This window comes from Paramormyrops kingsleyae, chromosome 10 (genome assembly GCF_048594095.1).
Source record: "Paramormyrops kingsleyae isolate MSU_618 chromosome 10, PKINGS_0.4, whole genome shotgun sequence".
Taxonomy (NCBI): domain Eukaryota; kingdom Metazoa; phylum Chordata; class Actinopteri; order Osteoglossiformes; family Mormyridae; genus Paramormyrops; species Paramormyrops kingsleyae.
In genome coordinates, this window is record NC_132806.1 from 28114431 (window position 1) to 28138064 (window position 23634).

The 23634-nt window shown below is 46.5% G+C and overlaps 1 protein-coding gene across 2 annotated transcripts in view; it reads left to right on the forward strand.

The window, feature by feature from the left end:
- Nucleotides 1-23634, forward strand: part of cplx2b (complexin 2b) — a 44047-nt gene that overhangs the window by 13305 nt on the left and 7108 nt on the right. The window contains exons 1-3 of one of the 2 annotated variants that reach the window (XM_023797679.2): nt 3315-3427; nt 6481-6621; nt 20371-20546. In XM_023797679.2, the coding sequence (XP_023653447.1) occupies nt 6591-6621; nt 20371-20546 (207 nt within the window). In that variant the 5' untranslated portion in view covers nt 3315-3427; nt 6481-6590. Of the gene's footprint in view, nt 1-3314; nt 3428-6480; nt 6622-20370; nt 20547-23634 lie in introns of those variants that run through there. The other variant, XM_023797680.2, reaches the window with a different exon arrangement.

A 23634-nucleotide genomic window follows, 5' to 3' on the forward strand; every position in this document is an offset into this window, starting at 1 on the left:
AAATACCACCTCCGTCCGAGAATCTGGGAATCGTCTGGAGAACGCTTCGTTCGCGTTGGCCGTGATTGAAAACATTTTGTACCAGTTTTTGTACGTGGTTTGTCCCCATGATTAAAAAACGTAGTCGTCTCCTGTCTTCCTATCTGATTGTCTGGCATGGATTTGGTCCTTGTTTTGGCGCCGTGGGGTGGGCGGGGGGGCGTACGGGTGTTGGGCTATCGTAGAGATACAAGCTCCATTTAGCCGTTTATCTTCATCCTGTTTCCACAGCCATAAATTTCAAAGGCTCTTGTGCCCTCCCCAAGAAAAAGAAAGCACCAACTGCTATGTTGTCCCCCTTCATGAAGCTGTGTCACAGCAGTGTATGTATAGATTTATTGATCAGCCGCTGAAACATGTCACGCCACGAAGTGTGAGGAGTGTGTACCGGTGGAGGCCAATTTGACACGCGCCGCCATTTTTTTTTTCTGCCTTCCTTGTCCCTCTCCCCCCTCACATATGGCCACACAGTCGACAAGCAGAAGCTCACTGATGTGGAGGAGATGTGGAAGAGATGTGGCTCCCGTGAGCGCACCTTGCTTTCCTAGGCTCCTGCCGAGAGGGGGGGGGGGGTAGCCTCCAAGGTTGCAGAAGGACGTTAGCAGCTGGCAGGCTGAGGCAGACGGTCTCCATGTCAAGGCCCAGCAGGTTCTCCCCACTGAGCTGAACAGCACTGACTGCGCGATCAAAACACAGGCAGCCGACCGTGCTGTGGACGCCCTGCCGGGGGGGGGGGGGGCAGCCAGCCCTTCTGCAGGTGCGGCACACATAACCTCGCCTCTAGTTCCTGAGCAGGGAGCCGGTAAACCTTACTAGAGTGCTGATGCCCTCCTGCACTTCCTCCCCTGGCCTCAAGTGGGCACTACACTCATTTGTGAAGCCCTGGTTGTTCAGCATCTATGCACCCAACCTGGCAACCCTACAGTCACCAGTCAGATGAGCCACCTGAAATGATCCCCGTCGATTTGTACGAAACTACTAACTGTAACCTCCCATCCCTAATGTTACTTAACTACCCCAATAAATAAAGTTGTTAAATTGGGTGAATAAAACACTTGCATCCACGTAAAAAGATGCCATAGCAACTAATCCAGCTGGTTAATCAGCCTAAAAACCTGCTGTGGAAAACAGCACATTTATAGATTATACATGCAAAGTAGGTAGCAAAGTAGGTATCACACTGACACTGTGTCAGAATCGGAGTTAATATGGTGAGTGCTTCTCCCTCTCTCTTCGCTAATCAGACACTCATGTGGAAAACCATGGGACCAGTGGCTATGGAGGCATCCGGAATACGAGGTTTGGGGTCGAGCTGTTGTACTGCTAGTGGGGGGCTGCTTGCAAATAGCTCACAATGCAACATTTACGTTGCAAGACTGCCGTGTCCGTGAGGTTGGGCCAGGTGGTGTTACCATGGTAGAGTAGACAGTGACTTAGCGTGCTGCCACATGGCTTCATAACTACAGCCAACCCCCCCCCCCATTTCTGGCCTGAAGGTCACTTTAAGTGCATCTATAAATCGAAGATCCATCACCAGCACAAATCTCACGTGCTGCACATTATTTTGTCCGATTCCTCATCAAACGTGGACACGCCAAACGACGGGGACGGTCTGGTGCAGCGCATTTTGTGTCTGTCTGCCATCCGGCTACTTAATTTCTGTGCCTTTTAGCAAAGGCAGTGCATCCAATCAGGTGATCATCGGCCGCCTCAGGTGTCATTTTGGCACAGGAGCAAATCGAGCAGCATCCATGCCTTCCGGTGTCCTTATCAATAGCCTCTGAGGATATCTGGTCTGCTGCATGAAATCGAAACAGCTGCGAAAACGGAGCCCCGCAGACCGAGCTAGCGACGAAATGTCCTTCCTTTGTGTTCTTTGCGCATGCGTGGCATTCAAGCTCGTTAAAGGGGGTGGAGGCGGGGGGCGTGTCCCGGGGGGCGCGAAATGTGCCCCCCCCCCTTCCCTTTGCTCCAGACCCAATTAACGTGCCTCACTGGGATGATCCCCGGGGTTATAACCGCACCACACCTATAAACCGTATCGGGACCCCCAAACCCCCCCCCCCCAAATAGCTCGCCATTACTACTGAGTATAGCACGGACCACAGGAGTCAAGATTCATCTTCTGGCAATAAATTCCTCGTTCGAATATGTATTTTAAGACCCTTCATTTGTTTATTCGTAAAGCCGGCGTATTTCAAAGGGATTTTAAAGTAGCCACATCCTGCTTTTACGCATAGCTTTGCCAAAGTCTGTGATTTGTATTTATGGAAATAAATGTGATTAGTAAGAGAGGCGTGGATTCCCAGTTTAGGTCTAATTAGAGGGATGAATTCTGACAGCTGGTTAGCAATTTGTAATCCTGACATCAACCCAGTTCATAAATTACAGCAAAGTAAATTTATCAAAAGCTGTATTTTTCTGTATCCCTGTTTCAGTAACATCACTCATCTGAAAATCTTTATTCTAGGGTGTCGCCTTAGACAGATCCAAAATTCATGGCGTGTGCAAATGTGGATTCTGGGGCTGTTTGGGATACAAAATGTAACGGTTCTACACTGTTCAATAAATAATCGAGTGGTGTGTCTTTTAAGAGTCCGATCAGGCAATGTCGATTGTTCAAATAAACTGGAATTAAGTCTATTGTGTTTTCACACCCCGTAAATCGGAGATCCAATGAATATACTCGCTTTTTATCGTTAACTTCTGCTGCCGTATTTTTCCTTTAGTCCGCTGTACTAAAATAATATAGCAATTATCCTGCACATCGGGAACTAGCAAGGTCATCCGCAGACAACAGATCGGAATACAAAATAAAACTGTACGGCGACTGAAATTGCTGACAGTGGGGTTATGGGTTATGTGGAAGTGTGATTTTATATATCTAGATGCATGCACCACTTCTAACCATAAACGGCATGTTTTCCAAAGCCTAAAGAACAGGAAAGACAAACATCTGTATGTATTATCTCTGTTAGTAATCATTGATTTATAAGTAGAGCTGAAATCAAGACTGTTGAGAGACACGTTCCTGCTGTCTTAGTTTTGCGGTGAGATGGGATGTGCGAAACGAAACATACGGAGGCGTCTGATTAGTGAGGATGGATGGAAACCGGACACAACGTTGTTTTATGAATTGAGAAAATAAAAACGCACTGTCCTTGTCTTGCATACTGGAGAAAGGTCAGATTTGAAGGTTGAGAGAAAGAGAGAGGGGGGATAGAGAGAGAGAGAGAGAGAGAGAGAGAGAAAGAGATGGGGGAAGGGGAGGGAGAGAGGGCGTGTGTGGCTGGGCTGTATAAGGTGGTTACAGTTTGAAGAGGCGCTTTCAAATCGGAGAAAACTTGAATGGTGAAAGGCAAAGAAGGTTGGAAAGAAGTGTTTAAAGGTGTGTATTTAGTGAAATACGCTTTTCAGTGTATTGGTCTGAGTCTTAAGTGAGTCCGTGTATTTTTTCGGAGCCTTCAGTTTGCTTCTCTGCTTTCCGAATGCGGAGATGTGTGTGTTTTATGGAGTTTATTGCATTTGTGGTTTCGTTGCAGCTTCAACAGTTGCATTTATGTTAACGGTTAGTAAATGCTCGGGTTTGACTCAGGATGGTAGCGAACAGTCCGTCTGTTTACGATGTGCTTTAAGATTTAGTAACACGTGCCATGCACAGCGTTAGAACATATTTTTGATATTCCTGAATTACACACGATAATAGACTGGCGGTGAATGTCATAAAAGGGATAAGTTTGGGTAATTGCGACTGGGGTTCGTACTATCAGGAGACGAGATTAATGATCCAGCAGTGTCGCATCTTCATAAAGCATGTAGCTTTTCACGGCAAACTTAGTAAAGGTAGCAGCATCCTCATTTATCCGCAAGTTGGAGATTCGCTCCGGACGCGACTGCATCTGCGAGTATTTGCAGACTTTCAGAGGAATTATATGGCATTGCATCGGTATACAGTGGGAGCTCACGATTTACGTGCAGATGTCGTGCAGATCACCGCCGCGATGGGTGTCATTTTATTTCATTTTGCCTAAATAAATGGTTTAGGCGCGCGCTGGGCGCTAGCCGTGGTGCTGAAGCGTGTTTATTCCCTATATCAAGTAACGGATCGTTTATGTTCCCAACTTAAACACCGAAATTAGGGGCTGTAGTGGTGGTGTTATGCAGATGTAACATTTAGTCCCGATGGAGCATTGTTGTGTTTTTTGTGGACGCTGTTGGCAGAGGAGTAAGTGAGTAACTCCCCCGATGCAGCCTGCCGCTTTTACACCCTTCGGTTTATTTTCCATGCATCGGTAAATGTGCTGTTTTCTTAGCTTTGACATCTGCTTATTTGGTTATTATGGTCCTGAACGGCATTTAAAGAAATATCAAGGTAGCTGTAGGCGTATATTACAAGCCCTCGTTTTAAACGAGCCAGAAAGTGCAGACTCTTCATTTTTATCTATGGGCTGCACGGAGCTGACCTACTGTATGTTTAAGTACAGTTTAGCTGATACCGCACTTTTAAATGCGCGCTTTGCAGACGTTTAATCTATGTGTCTTGTTCTTGTCGCTCACAATTGCTTATTTTAATACCCGTAAACCATTCAGTTCCAATACGAATTTCCGATAAAAGATCAGAATTGCTTATTTACTCTTCAAGAAAAGTTTTCTGGTTCTGTATGGGTTAAAAACAAAATGTGCTACAGAGGAATATTTTTCTACATGTCTTAATAATAGGCTTCGAGTACAAACAGCCGCTTAGTGTATCCTAGCATAACACTTGACTAGTGATTAGTAATTTTTGGAATGTGTTCGATTTGAAATAAACTCTTTGAAAGATACAGCTGAGCCATCACCTGTGGCTATCAGATCACTAAAGGTTCATCAATTTTTCCCACTATAGTCAAAGAGACATAGTCGGATCAGGTTTCTGGTTGCACACAATCATTTTTACTGAGAAATAGTAGCTTTTAGTTCATTTTCTCTTGTCCAAAAAGACCAGATTGCTTGATATTCCCAATGGAGGTGTAGCCTACTTCTAAATACGCAAAACAGTTAAGGATATTACACATTTTAATAATTTGTTTTAAAGTCCTCAGACAAATCCTCAAAATAACTATAACATATCGTTTCCAGACGATCTCCGATGAGAACACGCCACATAAATGTTGTACAAAATAATTCCTTTTAGTAGTTCCTGATCCCCTGAACATGAAAAAATATACAGCTTGCTCGATTAACCCTGTAGTATTCTCTGACATGGTCCACGAAATGGGTAAACAGCGTTATATGAGCTCGTCTTATAGAATTACATTTTTGATTCAGTTGTCACAGTTGGGTAATAAGTAAGCAAACAAGCACCTCAGCCTGTTTTAATAAAATCCTGCTTGAAGCAGCGCATGTAATGTACTGCAGTTCAATTTCTTTTTTCAAAGACTTTGTTGTTTTATTCTATCACCTATGGTGAAACCTAATTAATTCTGCACAAAACCTTTCAGTGATGGGTACACAGGTTCAAAAACCTGTTTTGTACTCATAGCAGATGCCAATAAATCACTGGACTAGAGGAGCGGCTGGGAACCTTAAATCCGCCTCAACTCCTGTGTACCCCCCCTGGAAAGAATGCAGCTGTGTGACAGTGAATGTGAAATGCAAGGCTAGCCTTTGAGAGGGGGAAAAAAGGGACAATTAGCAACAGGCACTGTTAAAGACGGCCTTCAGCCTCATGGGAATTAAGAGTAATCTGCCAGCACCTTGTACACTGAGCTACCTATACGGCAGCCTCTGTTCCCCCACTCAGCTGCCTGATTATCTCTAAGGTCTCTTACTTTGAAGGGTCAATTATGATAAATCTCCAGCTTGTTTTTCAGGCCAATTTGATATTTCTGAAGGTTGACTTCAAAAGCAGTTTTGTTTAAATTTTGAAATTAGGACAGCAATTCGCACCTTTGTCCTGGGATGCGGTCATGCCGCCTGGCTCTTTGCCAGACTCTGCTCATCAAATTATCTCAAACGAAAAGCCAGGCCTCGTGCTAGAGGATGGGCGCCTGGTCCAGTCCGCCATTCCGGCCTGACACACACCAACAATCGTGGGCTGGGAATCCACACCGGTCCACACCCTTGTTCCTCCAGGCCTCCTCGAGGAAGTCGAGAACTCGAGGTGGTTCCGGAGTCGCAATAAACCATAACCCCACGTTTGCGGTGACGACCCGTCCGTCACCGCCTGCCGCAGATTTAAGGAGCTGCTTGACTGGTAGTCTGACAACAAAAGGATTTTGAAAGCTTTTTTGGAAAGATAAGTGGGACTTTTTGGCAGAATGCTGAGAGCGTGCCAGTCTAGGGTTTTAGCATTGTGTGTGTGTGTGTGTGTGTGTGTGTGTGTGTGTGTCCTTCTGCATCATGCTCCTGTCGGCCTCCCCCATATAACATGCTCTCTACTGTTTGTCTTTCCTCTCTCAGGCTTTTATTTGGGGAAAAAAAAGGCATTAGGGGAAGGCAAAAGGCAGCAGGACAGGTGGATACACACATTTGTCTTCAACCGCGAGACGAAGTGAGAACCGGAGCACACCATGGATTTTGTAATGAAGCAAGCATTGGGTGGTAAGTGTCTCGCAGCACCCGGGGGGGGGGGGGGGGGGAGTCACCTAGCCATCTTCACGCACGCCATACCAACGGTTAATCTTTTTTAAGGACCTGTGTGTTTTCTGAGCAAATTCCGAGTGACCTAAAATGATGGAATCTTGATCGGAGTTGGCGATGAGACACCTTTCCCTGGCTTTGGTGATGCCCCTTTGCCAAGCGCACGTATTCAGGGCCAGAATCCACGCCCACAGGACCGGAGGTGTTGGTCCCACACAGAGAGGGGGGCCTTATGCCTGGCCGGGTCAGGCCACGACTCTGGACAGGAGCCCCGGCCAAGCTAATTAGCAGCAATTATCTGCAGATGCTAAGCTAATGAAACATTTAAGAGAGGTGTGCTGCATAGACACCGATTTATTATAGCCGGACAGCAGGGGGCGCTGTGCAAACAAATGAAGGCTGGGGGACTGGGTGGAGGTCACACTATGATGGGGGACCAGTTTTTGGAGCAGCTTGCTTGAGCCTGTAAAGTTTATTGGCTGCTTTATGATGTCATAAAGTGACAAGACTTGATTGGCTGCTTAAGTGGTGATCTAAAAAAAACTCCCTGTGCCTGAGCAACAGACACTGAGCAAACAGACACTGAAATCAGAGCTTGCATTTAATTGGCTGTTCAACCTGGTGAATTCACTAGGTCTCAGCTTACACCTAAAGACTCATTAGATGAGATCAGATTTCAGTAGCATGGGGACAGAATTCATCTCATACGATAAGCATTGTTGTTAGAAAGCCACTTAGCCTTGAGGTTGCTGTGGCTTGAAATCAATTTCTACCTTTGGGATTAATTGCACTAATTACTTATAAGCAATAAAACAAGATTTATATGTTTTTTTTTCAGTTCTACCTAACTGCATAATGAATATCTCAGGGAAATCGATGGCTGTTTAATAAACTTTAATCTATTTCATCAAACCGAAGCACAGATTTTAGTGTCATTGAGCTCAGGCTCAATTTGTTTTTTCGGAACGTGTTTTTTTTTGAGAGAAGTCTGATCCATGGATGTTTGGGTTTTTTTTTTCCCTCAAAATGGACCGAAAACACCTCTCAACAAAAGAGGCGTTGTTGTCTGAAGGCGTAGGAAGACAAATCGCAGGATCTGAGTAACGCATCGATGACAGCAAAAGCCACACGTTTATTTTAGATTAAGTCTGATGGAAAAAAGACAGTTTACAAACAACTCTGAGATTAAAGGCGTCGATGAGAGTAAAATCATGTTAGAAATCGCATGTTCCTCCAGCATCCCAAATACTGTCCTAAATTATAACCCAGCCAATTGGGCTAAATCTCTGGAAGTAATTTGTAATTTCCGGATGAGACGGGGGCTCCATTCCCTGCAATGGCTCCCGGAGGTAATTTCAATTCCCTTGTCCGACTCCATCTCAATTCCCCCCACGTCAGCATAAAGTCCACGGTGAATTTGTCGTGACAGTACGTGCTAACAGGAGATTACCAGAAGTGATGGCGCCCCTTACGTGACATCAGCACCCCCGTGAGGCCTCGGAGGAGGCTGTAGTGGCACGAGCCTCTGAGCCACGCATCTGTCTGCGCAGACAGGTGGAGCAGCTGCCGCAGGTGAATCTCATTGTTGGCGGCCCTTTTCCCGGATATGGCCCCACTTCATTTCACCCCGCCGTCACTGCGGGCAGATCCAGTGGGAGCTCTGAGGCTGAGGAGGATTGGTAGTGAGCGGGGGTGGGGGAGTTCTCCGGGGAGGGGGCCCTACTGACTGCAGAGCTCCGAGAAACGGTGAGCGGGGCCTGGACTCCAATCATCTCCGCGGCAGTAGAGCACCAGCAGCTGCTGTCTGTCACTGAGGAGGAAGGATGATGATGATGATGATGATGATGATGCAAGTGCAGGATGGCGGGGGCGGGGGGTGGATGTCCCGGGGGCAGGGGAGATGTTGGAGGACTGCACTGGTAATCGATCGTTGACTGCATGTTAAGGGTATACGGCAGTCCCTGGGGGGGGGGGGGGGGGGGTATATTCTGGCTCTCTGAGGCTTCCTGTTGGCTCGTCTTTCTTTAGTGTCCACGAGGCCGTCTAGGAAGCTTGATGTCACGCGTGTTTATAAACTGCCCATCTCGTCTCTCCCTCCCTGCCCCATGTCTGTGTGGATCTTTCTGCGCTCCCAGCACACAGGCGCACAGTGGCGCGCAGATTTTGTTTCTAACACACAAATCAAGCAAAAAATGAACATGGAGCAGTTTTATTTTACCTGCGCCTTCGTCGGCTGCCGGGAGCTGCCAAATGTTTCCTTGAGCAGGATAAATCACCTTGCCGGGGATGGTATTTACTGCGAGGACGGCCAGAAGAGAGTAGCCTTGAGTGAGTGTAAGTAGGCGCTGAGGGGGGCTGGTTTGGCAGAGGAGGGTTAGCAGAGGAGGGTTAGCAGAGGAGGGTTAGCAGAGGAGGGTTAGCAGAGGAGGGTTAGCTGGACTGGTTCACGAGCTACACGGAAGGAAAGGTGAGGATCATTAGCCGCTCGACTGCACATGGTTCCAGTTCCAAAGAGGCGGTGTTTCCGCTGGCGACCCTCTGTGGCACCGCCCGGCCCCCGCTTTCCGCACACCAGCTGTCCCGGAAAGGTGCAGGTGCAGGAGCTTAGTGGTAACAACTGCTCCCGTCTGCAGCCCGTGGGGAGAGCTGGGAGCCCAAAGGAGTGTGGGAAATATCACGGCCGCGATCTGCCGTCCGCTCCTTTCATCCTCTCGCTAGTCACGCTCTCGTCTGCTCAGAAGTTTGACAGTCTGATTTCTGCCACATTGAATTCGCCTGATGATGACATTCAGAAGTTGGTCCGGATTTGTGTAAAGCAGCAGTATAAGTTTTGCCATTTATGAAGCTGTATTTGTACCTGTTATGCATTGTGATATATCAGGTTAAGCTTTAAGGCTGTTTTGGCATAAAATAGCTAGTTATAAATTACAACCATTAGTGCCGAAATTTTGATAATTCAACGTTTTATCTGGGACAGAGTTTCTGTCATGTGATTCGGTTCATTCTGTCATGAGATTCGGTTCATTCCGTCATGACATTCGGTTCATTCTGTCATGTGATGCCACATTCCACCAGCCAGCAGTTGTATCTCATCAACAAACCTTCTTTGGGCCTCTTCCTTATACATAAATTCTGAAGGAGGCTTAAAAGCTGGTCGTCGCCGCTGGGACTGCACTGGGAGGTAGGTAACCTGCAGCGTTTCTTATCGACTCGGAGAAAAGCCCTCCAGACTGGATGCCTGTGGTCTGAAGGGAAGGCTGCGTGGTTCCCCTGCCAGACCGGAACCGGAGGAGCTGCCCAGTGAGCTAATACCAAGAACCTGCTTATCAAGCTGCTGCAGCATTCATGAGCGTCGTGAGACAGACAAAAGTCATCCACCTCACTTGATTCTTGTCCAAAATCTTTTTATAAGATTGAGTTTCCTTTCTCACCCCCACCCCCCCAATAACTCACCCCAACCCTGAAGCCGGCTCAGCCCGCCGTTCCTGCCCTGCTGTGACTCCGGGCCCAGTTTGCTTTTTCTTCCCCCCCCCCCCCACGCCAAGGCAAAAACAGCAGCTTCTTTTGTTCTTGCCTCTCATTTCTGCTCCATTCCTCCCATCCTTGTGTTGTCCTTATGCATATATTGTATCTTCCGCTGCATCCTTGGACATACTAGAGGATGATGGGGAATGGATTGCGTGCCGACGATGGCAGCAGGGGGTCATGACAAGGCAAACAGTTTGATTATTTAATGAGGAATAATCAGATGTTTGGATGCTCGGCCGACCCAAACCCCAAGACAGTAACCCTCCTCTCCCGCTCTCCCTCCCCCTCCTCCTCTGTACTTGGGCATCAATGAGTTGCCTGTGGCAAATTAACCCAGAGTTTTAAGACTTAAGGGAAGCATGTTCCCATAATTCTGGTCAGGTTTTGGTTCTTTTCAGTTAGTGGATCAGCGGCAACATCCACGGTTAAAGAAATGGACGTTTCAACGATGGTTCTGTGCACTGCTGAGAAAATAAACAAGTTTGCGTTTTCATTGAAAGTTTTTCCAGCATATAGTACTATATATATACACACAACTGGATTTGATCATATGTGACTTTAGCCTGTAAATGTAACCTCACGTAATAAATAATAATGGAGATTTCTTCTCTAATAATAACAGTAATGAATAAGCAGAGAGGGAGGGGCATCCCTTTAGGAAATTTGTGCAAACCAGGCAGTCCAGGAGATTAGGCCTGATTCAAGGTTTATGATTTTCCCATCCGCCTTTGTCATCCAAAGGCAATTTAAGCACTTAGGCACCAGACAGTCATTCTCTCTGAGCGGATGGTACATTTCTAAAGCACTAATTGACCAATCAGAGGCTGCCACAGGGGAAGGTGGCAATTTGCCCAAGAATGAAATGCGTCTTAAAAGTGCTGCAACAATAGGAACCAGAAGCATATCTGCTGAAATTCAAGGTCAACAAACTTTTTTTTCTGGTTGCACCACATCTTTTGTCTTGCTCCATAGAGGACAAGAAGACGTTTCTCTGTGTGAAGTAACTATAGTGCCACACTGCCTGACCCAAAGCTTCCGCTTAATCCTTGATTGCCTGGAGAAAATCCCTTAAAGCATCTACTTATCTCCAAACATTCAGACGTTCTGTCAATTGCTGCTTTATAGGTAAATCTGCCGGTCGTTTCCTTAAGGACTTAGGGTATCGAGCTGCTTCTGGTGTGTTAGAACATTCAAGTAGCTTCCACGATGCCACGTCGACTTGACCACACATTGTTCCAGCAGCGACGACCTGCTCCGGTCCCGCTCAGAGGCCAAGATGGGACTCCTCCGGTATCATGAGGAATTATCTCCTTGGAAAAGCTGGCTCTTGGTCAGAGGACATTTTTCTTGGTGCCTCACATCTGGAGAGAGTGCAGAGGTCAAGGATCGTTGCCAGGATATTTAACTTCTTCTAAGTTTTCCTCCCAGAACAGATGTTGTCACATGGGAGCACAGAGAGTTGACGTTCGTTAGGCCAAGGCTGCCTGACTCCCAGACTCCTGTCGCCTCCCAGCAGAATTCCACAGGCCGCTAATTTGATTTTCATTTGTTTTCTAGAGGCAGAGGAATTAGTTTGAGGGGCGTACGGGATGGGTACAGGAGGTCGATGTTGATGCGTTGGGAGGCGGCTGAAGAGCGACCGCGGAAGCATGGGACACAGCTAACGAGCGTCACGCCTGCTAACGACCCCCCCATGCAACATCTGCTGCTCAGAGATGGGAGGGAGTGAGAGAACGAGAGGAAGATGGGCAGGCCTGCTGTAGGCCGCTGGAAGTCGTCAAATTATGTCAGCCGCCTTTAATTCTAACGACACCCCAGAGTCAATTATCTCTCTGAAAACGGTATCTTGTATGGTGGAAGAAGACGCGACGATTGGGTGGCATTTTTAAATTGGCTTTCCGAATTTCCAGCAGTGACGAGTCAGGAAAGCTTTGACAGGTAATCCATGCTCCTTGGAGAATATTAATGATCTAAATCAAATCACGCCTCTTGAACAAGCCCGGTGCTTCTGGTTCACATTGGAGTGGCTCAGTGGGTAATGCTGTGACCTCACACGTCCCGAGTCCTGCCCCAGCTCTCCATCTGTGGAGTTTCCTTGTCCTCCTTATATGGAGTTTCCATGTATTCCATATGCAGAATTTCCTCTAGGTACTCTGGTTGTTGTGTTCGCAAGTGCAAAGGAATTTGGTTTAGGTGACTTGGTGGTTTTACTTTGTTCTTGTTGTGTGCGTCTGTGCCTTGTGATGCAATGGCTTCCTGCACAGATTGTACTCAGCCTTGTGCTTCCTTGGGTATGCTCCCTGGACTGGATAAGTGAATCTAGGGTAATGTAATAGATTACATTCATTATGTACTTCTATTGTACAATGAAGTGGCAAGATGAAATCACAGTTTGGCTAGCACCCCCTGGTGACTGGGAAGCTCCTTTACATTTCCCATTGACACCCTAGATGGTGCTAGTGGTAGTGTGAGAAGAAGTGTTGTCTGCTGCAAGCAACCTGTTTATTTTGTTTATTTCACAAGCTATAAGACACCAAGTTTGCGGTTGCTGAGTAAAGGCCGCTGTCCTGGCTCGCGTGCAGGGCAAGGGGATTATTTCCTGAGCTGTGTTCCTTTTTCACTTGGCAGGTACAAAAACATGCTTCGTGCCGCGTGCCGGAGGCTTGGCCCGCTTCCAGCCCAGACCCGCTCCCGTGAGGTGGATCGATAGCCAGATGAAGTTCTCTCTTAGCTGGAAAATATATAATTCATACTCACTCAGGCGGCCCTCTATTTACGATCGACCGGGCTCCGGTAACAACAACACAATCAATATAACGGGAAAATGGCAAATCTCACCTGCGAAGCGGCACGTGGCACAAGATTCAAAGATGACGGATCAGGCGGAGCCGCGGAAGCAGCAGGACTTGTGGGAGCCATTCCGCGTCCATCTCCTGTTATTTGTACATTCACAGAAAAGCAGGGATTAAGTTCACTTAAGGATGTGCTGTCTGGATTTGGGCATCAGTTTGTTGATATTTATGACGCGTTGGGCGTGTGGAATACTAGACTTGCCGGTACCTCACAGTGTGCAGAACATGACCCGCGATGCGTCAGAGCTCTGCATCGATTTTAGGGGGATCCACTGGTTTTCCTGGGAATACCTAGACGTACGTGAGAACAGCAATCAGAGCACATTTATTTACTGTATCCTGCTGTACATCTGCTTTTTGTTTTAATATTGTTTTAATCTTATCTTTTATGTCTATATTTTATTTTGTACTACCTTATTTTTATTTCATTCTCTCTGATGATTATTTGTTTACTTTTGTTCTAGGTATTCCTCTTAGTTTACTTCTTTTGTCTCCTTTTATCTTAAACTGATTTTATCCTTTTTCTAAAGCACTTTGGGCTACATTTATGTATCAAAGGTGCAAATGAAAGTTGTTATCAGAGGTGGAGATTTCAAGACCAGAGAGTACAAATCCAGACCAAAATATTGTTTCAACCAACCAGCTGAGTATAAAGAGCCACAGTAACAGAGTACTTAACTGGTTGGTTGAAACAAAATTTTGGTCTGGATTTGTACTCTCTGGTCCTGAAATCTCCACCTCTGGCTGTTATTATTATTAGTATTAGTATTATGATTTCCATCTGTGTGCTCCTGGGCAAACTTCTTGAGCAGCAGGCTGCAGAGGTGAAGAGGTCAGCTTGCTGCCTCTTTCGTTGTTTACCAATGGTATAGGAGAGAGGTATACAGCGGGGACAGGCATTCAGCACCGAGCATATCGTCTCTGTGCCATATTGTTTTGTTTTCATGATGCTTCACTGAGTCCTGGATATTGAGGGCTGAGTCATTATTGTGAAGGACCTGGCTTTGATTGTGATTCCATAATGAGCGATGATGTCGGCCGTGTTTGTCAGTTTTATGTGGGACTTTTCCTCTCCAGCTCTACAGGACTGCAACTCCCCTCTGCATCGAGGGCCTGTCCCCCTCTCATCCCCTGTATCTCCTCCTTATTCCCGGGCTGCTCCTGTCTGACGGTGCATTCAGCCAAAGGCAGCGATACTCCGCAAACAGCCGAATGCTACCTGGTGTGGATTCTCAACGTGATGTGAGAATCTCTGCAGTTAGAGCAGTGAAGTTATCCAGGAGAAAGGGAGGCGGAGTAGGGTAGGCTGTTCATCGGCGAGGGGGGGTGGGGGGGGGGGTTCCCTTTTCAGGGTTACGGGCACGGGGCAGGTGCTGGGTCAGCACAAAACAGGAAAATGGGGCATGGAGATCGATAGGAACTGTTTCATCGAGAAAAATAAACGAATAAATAAATAAAGATGTAAATGGATCATGGGTACTAGGAAAATCGAATATTTGTGACAGGAGACAAGCACAGGCGCCATGATCTGGGCAGGGCTGGGAGACAGAGAAACCAAACATCTCACAGACCCCGGAAAATCTTACTTAATCTGTCCTCCAACAAGAATGTTTCACTTACCATCGCTTCCGTGCCTCGCAATTAAGTGAGAAACAGCGCGAATGCATCAGTGTGGTCTGCCTAAAATGAGAAACAAACAGGAGAAGAAGTAAACACAGGAGTTCAAGTGGCGGTTCACACAGGCGAGAAAACAGCAAATTGTGCCAAACTGCTAACGCTAACCTGATGTCTCCTTGGGGTCAGGGGACATCTGCTGGAGGAAGATTTAGATAACGCCTCCATTTTTCCAGACCATTCTTTTCAGCCCCATTTCAGTGCCCCCCCCCCCCCCCCCCCCCGGCACGCTGTAGAAGTGATCACGTAGGCGAGTGGCCTTCTTAGCAGGGATGCTGAGAGGAATGGGGTGTGGTGTGGTGTGGTGGGGGGGTGGGGGGGGGGGCAAAGCGAGATCGCTATTGTTGCCTTGTGCTCACAAACAGAAGTGCTGCGACATAGACATGGAGCGCCTACTCGCCTGCCAGACAGAACTAGCCGAGCACCGCACCACACCTTCTTCTTCCAGCTTTCTCAGCGGCGCACCAGCATTTTCCAGCGTGTTACGATCAGCACTTGCATGTTTGATTTCTTAAGTTATTTTCCCTTAAGTTCTTTTCCTTTTTTTGGAAATATCTTCACATCCAGCTCACACACACTGTTTACAGACATACTATAATACAAAAAGTCCCCATATTAATAAATGTTAACAAACACTATGTTAATCTTTATATTCTTCATTATTAATGTTCTCTTTAGAAACATCCTGACCTTAGCCAGTCACCCTGAAGCTTATCCCCCCCAGCGGAGGGCACAAAGCTGGCCGGGATCGGGGACAGGATGCCAGTCCACCAAAAGGACACCAATTCATCCAACCTGGGGGAGGAATCCAAAGAGAACTCAGAGGAAATCTATACAAACACATGCAGAACAGAGTGGGAGTCAAACCCACAGGCCTTATGAGATATTTAAATGCCTAGTTGTAAACAGCTGTTTAGTTTGACTGAACCTGTTCAGGTTGAGCACTTTTCCTTAAGTCTACATCAGTTTACTTCTTGGGCTGCGAATCAACAGCATTCAGCTCCACGGCCATCATGCCACCTGCTACATGTTTACATAAATTGCACGTTTTGCACACGTTCCCATCCCGCCGGGGGAATCTTGACTGTGAAGCGATTCATCTGTCTCCGGTCCTTCGTTCCAGTTTGCATGACATACAGCAGGGACGTGCATCTTGTCAGTTCACCGGTGGGACTTGCGCTCCGGGGAGGTCAGACCACTGGCCGCAATACCTTCAGAGCCCAGAGGGGGGTGCTGTTTGAGCAGGGGATCAGCCACAGGATGCCCCTGTCCCACCGCTCGTGAGGCCCCCGTGTGACCTGTAGTAGCACCCGAGAAGGTCACGCTGCTCCCTTGTGACCGGTGCTGGACGCAACCCGAGCCCGGCGGCGCTTCCTGCTGGTGGAGCAGATGGTGGCACGTGGGGGGAAACCGCCGCTCGTTCCGGACGGCCGCGGCTCCCTCAAGCAGGCCGCACCACATCTACGTCACGCGCTTCCTCGGCCTCGGGAGTCCTCCAGCTCAGCCCGTCGTTAGACACCCTGGGCGCGACCTGCAGTGGGTTTCCTGCTCACTGAAAATGACGACACCCACACCAGTGTATGAGGTCCAGACGCAGGCACGCCTGCTGTGCAGACTGCTGCCTTTATTAAACCATCGCCCCGCTTCATCCCGCCAGCTCCCTCTTTAACAGCAGAGTCCCGTCCCTCATTTTAGTCTGAGTGGCTTCACTTCAGTTTCTCCTGCTTGCTTCACTTGACTTTCTCTTGCTTGCTTCACTTCCATCTTTCACGCTCACTTCAGTGTCTTGTATTTACTTTATTTCAATTTCTCCTGCACACTTCACTTCAGTTTTTCCTGCTTGTTTTACTTCTGTCTCTCCTGCTCGCTTCACTTCAGTCTCTCCTGCTTGCTTCACTTTGTGTCTCTCCTGCTCGCTTCACTTCAGTCTCTCCTGCTCGCTTCACTTTGCGTCTCTCCTGCTCGCTTCACTTCAGTCTCTCCTGCTCGCTTCACTTTGCATCTCTCTTGCTCGCTTCACTTCAGTCTCTCCTGCTCGCTTCATGTCAGTCTCTCCTGCTCGCTTTATTTCAGTCTCTCCTGCTCGCTTCACTTTGCGTCTCTCCTGCTCACTTCACTTCAGTCTCTCCTGCTCGCTTCACTTCAGTCTCTCCTGCTCGCTTCACTTTGCGTCTCTCCTGCTCGCTTCACTTTGCGTCTCTCCTGCTCGCTTCACTTCAGTCTCTCCTGCTCACTTCACTTTACGTTTCTACCGCTCGCTTCACTTCAGTCTCTCCTGCTCGCTTCACGTTGCGTCTCTCCTGCTCACTTCACTTCAGTCTCTCCTGCTCGCTTCATTTCAGTGTTTCCTGCTCGCTTCATTTCAGTCTCTCCTGCTCACTTCATTTCAGTCTCTCCTGCTCACTTCACTTCTGTCTCTCCTGCTCGCTTCATTTCAGTCTCTCCTGCTCACTTCACTTCAGTCTCTCCTGCTCGCTTCACTTCTGTCTCTCCTGCTCGCTTCATTTCAGTCTCTCCTGCTCGCTTCATTTCAGTCTCTCCTGCTCGCTTCACTTCTTTCTCTCCTGCTCGCTTCACTTCTGTCTCTCCTGCTCGCTTTCTCCTGCTTGCTTCACTTTGCGTTTCTCCTGCTTGCTTCACTTTGCATTTCTCCTGCTTGCTTCTCTTTGCGTTTCTCCTGCTTACTGCACTTCAGTCTCTCCTGCTCGCTTCATTTCAGTCTCTCCTTGTCACTTCACTTTCTCCTGCTTGGTTCCAGTGCATCACTTTAGTCTGACTGAGTGGCTCTCTTAACTTCAGTCTCTCCTACTTACTTCACTTTGCGTCTCTCCTGCTCGCTTCATTTCAGTCTCTCCTACTTACTTCACTTCTGTCTCTCCTGCTCACTTCATTTAGCTTTACTTTCTCAATTTCCCTTCAGTAGGCAGTCAGTGTCTCGTATGCCAAACTTATTCACACACCGGGATGGTTCCTAGTACTGTTCAATTCACCTTGGACACTAAACCCAGCAAACAATTTTAACTATTAAAGCTGTTCAAACTTGTTGGGTAGAAGTGCCCACTAATCAGTTGAATAATAAAGTTTGTTTGACGTTTTATGGTCGTCTGGTCCTGTGGGGCTGTTTGCCCGCAATTACTCACTTTGATAGAGCTCCCACGAGTGCACGGCCTGTCAGTGCCTGTTCAGACTTGACCTTGAGTTTTTGTCATCCCTTAAGCCTCAGCGTGTGGCCTTCTTATCTGAAGAAGCCATTTCCAAGGACAATCTGGCATCAAAGTCTCATTGGGGCCCCCAAACACAGCCAGTCACGCTCATACCTCAAGCCACAAGCCAAGGGGACCTACAGAAGTGATTGGATGCACGTATTCTGCTTGTGCGAGGAAGCAGGGTTGAAGAAACTCCACAAGGTCTGGGATTTCTGTTCACTATCAAAAGAACCTTTCATCTGGAAGGATGGAAAAAAATATCCGTAGCAGAGCCATGAATGCTAACAGCCTTACGAATGAAACCGGGGCATTAAAACTCATCTTAGCATGCAGAACATGCATCAGAATTGCAAGAAGCTGCACACATGTGATTTTCTTCCCTTGGACCATGAAACGCAGACTGGCTTCTGGGGAATCGTTCACATCAAGATGAAAAGTAGTTATTCCTCCGCTTGCTAAACAAAACTTTTCGTTGTCAAACTGGGAACCAGCGTGAAGCTTTGTAAATCCACTAAGCACCAGTTTAAGGATTAGATGAGAGATTCTCCTTGGCAAGTGCTCGACTGACAGACCACATTCGCATTTCCTGCAGCGTCTCTCAAAGTTACAGGTGTAGCAGGAGAGACGATATGAGGCGATACGATTTCCAGAGGGAATGTTGTTTCAAGACCAGTGAAACAGCGTTTCACCATGATGACAGATTCAGCAATAACAATAAGGCAAGAACAGAAAGATATGAGAAAGATGAATGTCAGGAAGAAAAGACAATAAAATGACATTTGAAACGACAAACAGGTGGGAAGCAGCATTAATAAGGAGGATAAACGGTACAAGCAGGATGTGTAAGAATAAAGATGGAACAAAAGAAATTGTAACAGCATCTATGACATTGAACGGCAATTACAATATTTCTAAATTTAAAAATCACAAATCAAAGAAAACAAATACAAACTAAGCAAAAATAAGGGGCTAGATAAAAGTCAGGCGCTTAAAACACAATCAGAGCATAATTTTCTCTGCAGGGATGCCAGCAGACGGAAATCAGTGTGTGTCAAGCTCGCCTCCGTGGACTTACACCGGGGTACAAGAAACGCGAAGTCTGTTTCGCCCGCTGCGTCGGGACGCGCTCCAGGTTTGCGGTCCGCGTGCGCAGCCTGTGCGCGCAACTAGCGCCGCATTTCTTTATGGATGAAAGGATAGTCATTGTAAAGGAACGACATCTTTTCACTACGGGATTAAACAAAACGACTCAGAAGTGCGTTTTAATTCTAATTTGATAAACTTAATCTAATTTTACTTCTATAAGAATATGATTCATAGGTATAACGAACATGACATCGATATGAATAATGATTAAATCAGATACGCTTAACTCGTGTTCATTATTTTAGGAAGGAGTAAAGAAAAAACAGTGTGGAGAGTGCCAGAAAAACCTAATCTGCTGTGGAAAAGGGTTAATGCTCGTTAATTCTGCTTCATACGCAAGCGTTCCAGTGGTCAGGGGAGTATTTTCATTATGACAGTGGGGACAGTGTCTGGTGTGAAAGATACACAGGGCTCAAAATTGGAAATGGCGGTGGTGAGGGAAGGATTTACCTTAAAATATATAACCATCGTGTCCTAGCGTGTGTGTTGAATGGTGTTGGTCTCGCGGTTAATTGATAATTGGCTTTCACTCTGCAGTTCAGCTGATGTCTGGTGGAGGCGCTTGATAACTGTGCTCATTAATTCACATGCAGGATGTGACTTGCTGTTCGTTTTATTTAAAAAGTCTGCTTTTATTTCCTGGCGCCTCAGGGTTGAGTAATAGTATGAGTTTATAAATCAGTAAGGTGCACTGATGCCCTAAGGGTCTATATATGTGAAGCTGTGGAAGATGGTGAAATGTGTGGGAAAAAAAATCACCAGGGGCCTCGTATATAAATGGTGCGTACTCACAGTTTTATGTATCTGGATTTTTTCTTGCTTACGCACATTCCTAGTTTTGTCTGTACGCCATGATTTAGTGTGAATTCTACACACGTCGTTATACATGAGGCCCCAGGTTATTCGTCGTGTTTTTGGTAACTAGAAGTATGTCTTACTTAATCAAATATGGGTTTCAGATGGACTACAGCAGTAGCTCCCTCTGATTGGCTAATTGTTCCCTAGGAATCAAAGCTATGCTTTCTCTAATTGGCTAACAGTATCCCATGGATCAAACCAGCAAATCATCTTGATTGGCTGTTTATGCCCATGGTCATTTGGACCAAAACTCTCTCTCTCCTGCTGACTGGCCGGTTGTATTCCAGAGCCTAGAGCTGCATGGGTCTCTGATTGGCCGCTATCTTCCAGAAACTGGAGCCGTCTTGCTGATTGGCCAACAGTTGCCCAAATGACCAGAGCCACCTTGCTCTAATCTGCCTTCCTACGATAAAAGTTGTCTTTCTAATGAGCTGTTTGTCTCCCAGGGGCCACTAAAGACATGGGGAAGATGCTGGGTGGGGAGGAAGAGAAGGATCCGGATGCCCAGAAGAAGGAAGAGGAGCGGCAGGAGGCTCTGAGGCAGCAGGAGGATGAGCGGAAGGCCAAGCATGCTCGCATGGAGGCAGAGAGGGAGAAAGTCCGGCAAACGATCCGAGACAAGGTCAGCCATCACACGCTCCCTATATGCGAATCCTCTTCAAACAGTGAGGTTTTTGTCTTTCTTATTCTTTGAATTCACCAAGGGGTCGATTTATTCCCAAGTATGCCGTCCATCTGCCTGCATATCCCGATCAGAGTGCCAGGGGGGCAGCACAGGGCACAAGCTTGGGGCACACCCTGTACTGGGTGCCAGTCTTTGACTGGGCATTCACGCATCATGGACAGTTTAGAGATGTGAAGGACAGTTTAGAGATGTGAAGGACAGTTTAGAGATGTGAAGTGGCTGATCAGGACGTCTTTGGACTGCAGGAGGACGACGCATGACATGGGGAGGACATGCAAAGTCCTCACGCGCAAAGGAGGTGGGATTTGAACCCTCAGCTGAGAGGGTGTGTGGTTACAGTGCCACCTGCCACCCTTATGCCACGGGGGGGGGGGGGGGGGGCTGCCACAGTGAATTACTGATGCTTCGCTTTTACAGACGTTGTATGACTCCAGGGTTATGGGGGAGGGCAGGTTTGGGCAAGGGTGATGGGGGAGGGGGGGTATTTTACAAAAGCTCATTTTTATGCATACTTTATTAAACAGTAACATACTATATGCATGTAGCATGTGATCTGAGAGTAATATAGACATTTCTTCTTTGGGGTTTGGAATAGGAGGATATAGAAAATGATTTTTGTACATAGTTGAATTTCATTGTTATTATTATTATTATTATTATTATTATATTATTGCTGTTGTTATTATCTATGACCCCCAAGGTTGTTGGGGGTGGGGGGGGGGGGCAGAGGGGATAGGGAGGTAAGAGAACAGAAGCTTTTTGATGGCTGATTGGATGGGAATAGATTAGTTTGTGGATGATGGTGTTTTTTTATAGAACATGCTTGTAATGATATTGTTTTCATGAACTGAGGAGACTCCTGTAGTTGTCAGTTAAGAGGGAAGGACTAATCATACACTTGCCTTGGACTGGATCCAGCCCCGTTTCATGAATCATGGTGTGGTCTTAATTGCAAATTATCACATCATTGTATCGTGGTGTCATTGCCAAGATTGGCTGTCTGGCTTTACTTCCGACACAGACAGCATCGTCCTCTCAGATGTGAGACTATGTCACCAATTGAGGACATACAGCTCGAAGGGAAGCTTTCGTTCCGTCATGTTTTAAAAGGATGGCGGAAATGCCGAATTCCCCACCCTTATGAATATCATAAGAACATAAGAAATTTACAAATGAGAGGAGGCCATTCGGCCCATTAAACTCTTTTGGGGAGAACTTAACCAATAGCTCAGAGTTGTTAAAATCTTTTCTAGCTCTGATTTAAAGGAACCCAGGGTTTCAGCTTGCATTATACTAGCAGGAAGACTATTCCATACTCTAACTACACGCTGTGTAAAGAAGGGTTTTCTCAAATTCAGTTTAAAATATCCTCCCACTAATTTCCACCTATGGCTACGAGTTCTAGTATTTAAACTAATATTAAAGTAGCCATTTGGTTGAACAGCATCCAGACCTGTTAGAATCTTATATACCTGGATCATGTCCCCCCTTAATCTCCTTTGTGTGAGGCTAAACAGATTCAGCTCAGCTAACCTCTCACCATAAGACAATATCATTGCATACAATAAATGCTAAACATCGTTTTCATATATACCTCATAATTGGTTCAGAATTGCAGAAATGCATTTAAAAAGAGCTAAACATCTACACAACTCCAGACTGTCAATTTTTAGGACCAGATGCATCAGGCAAGATGATTATTTAAATTAAATTAATAATTTGAGATACACCCACCTATGCAAATACTTTGGGTGGGAATTGGATTATCGTGCCGCACATGATGATGGCAGGCTGGAAAGCCTGGAAAGCCCATGAAATACAATTAAAGGGCCAAATTACTTTGTCAGATTACTATGTTGTTTGTTTGTCTGTTTGACCCCCAGATAGTCCACATTTTTGCTCCCTTTCAGCTCCCAACACACCCGTACCAGGTATTCGGTGTTCTTGATTGGCTGGGAGCTGGGAGGGAGCAAAAATATGTCTGGGGATCCCCAAGGACTGGGTTGATAAATATTGATCTTGACGGATGTTTGCTTTCTCAAAGCACCGAGCATTCATGAGAAAACTCATAACTGGCCAATTTTCAGAAAAGTTCAGCTGTGGCCTGGAAAATATGCGAAGACAAGAAGTTGTAAGACAGTTTCTTTTGAACATTTTTTAAATGTTTTGGTAGCTAAGGAAGATGATCTGGTTGCCGTTTTTTGAGTGACGTTTTTGAGTGAATCACCAAGCTGTAGAAATGGTTAGAGACTAGAGCTTGGGAGGTTTCTTTAGCCGAAAGAGCCCACACAGAGCAGATAATACAGCAGGAGGTTCCCTTTAAGATCGGCAGCTGAATGATGGGGTGCAAATGCGCAGGATGGGAGGCCCTGCAATCACTCTAGCGTCTCTTTCCTTTGTGTGCATGCAAAACACCAGTGGGACATTAATTCATCCTCACCCTGCACCTTCTGCTGTCTATTAATTAGGGATAAAATGTCTGCAGAATAGGGGAAGGGCTACAGATTAATCACATTGGGCCTGTAGCCAAACATACAGGCCATACTTCACACTTTCCCTTATTGCATATATAGTTTATGCTTATATGCTTATTATGCTTCTTTAGCCTGTCACCCTTCTTGGAAATGTCATAAGTAATTGCTTAATAATATTTGATCAGGAAGTTATCTCCTGAGTGACAGCACACTGAAGGAGGCCCACGGAACAAGACGATCATAAGTCTGATTATTAAGCACTCAGTGACCTGTCTGGAAATTCGGAGCTGTCGCAAAGTTGTATGGCATCCAACGAAAGTGAATTTATACTAAGCTGCAAGACATCACCAGAAAGGTCTTGTTCTTCACTCGATTTGTACCTAGACGAATGTCTGCCCGGTCCGCGGTGACACGATAATCCTGTCACTGACATCAGCTTCATCAGTTAATGCTGCAAAGGTCAGTCAGGCAAAATGTGACAAATGTCAGTGAGGCTCCTCAGCTCCTCAGAGCTTTACCAGGAAACAATACCATAAGCTCTGCGTGTGTGT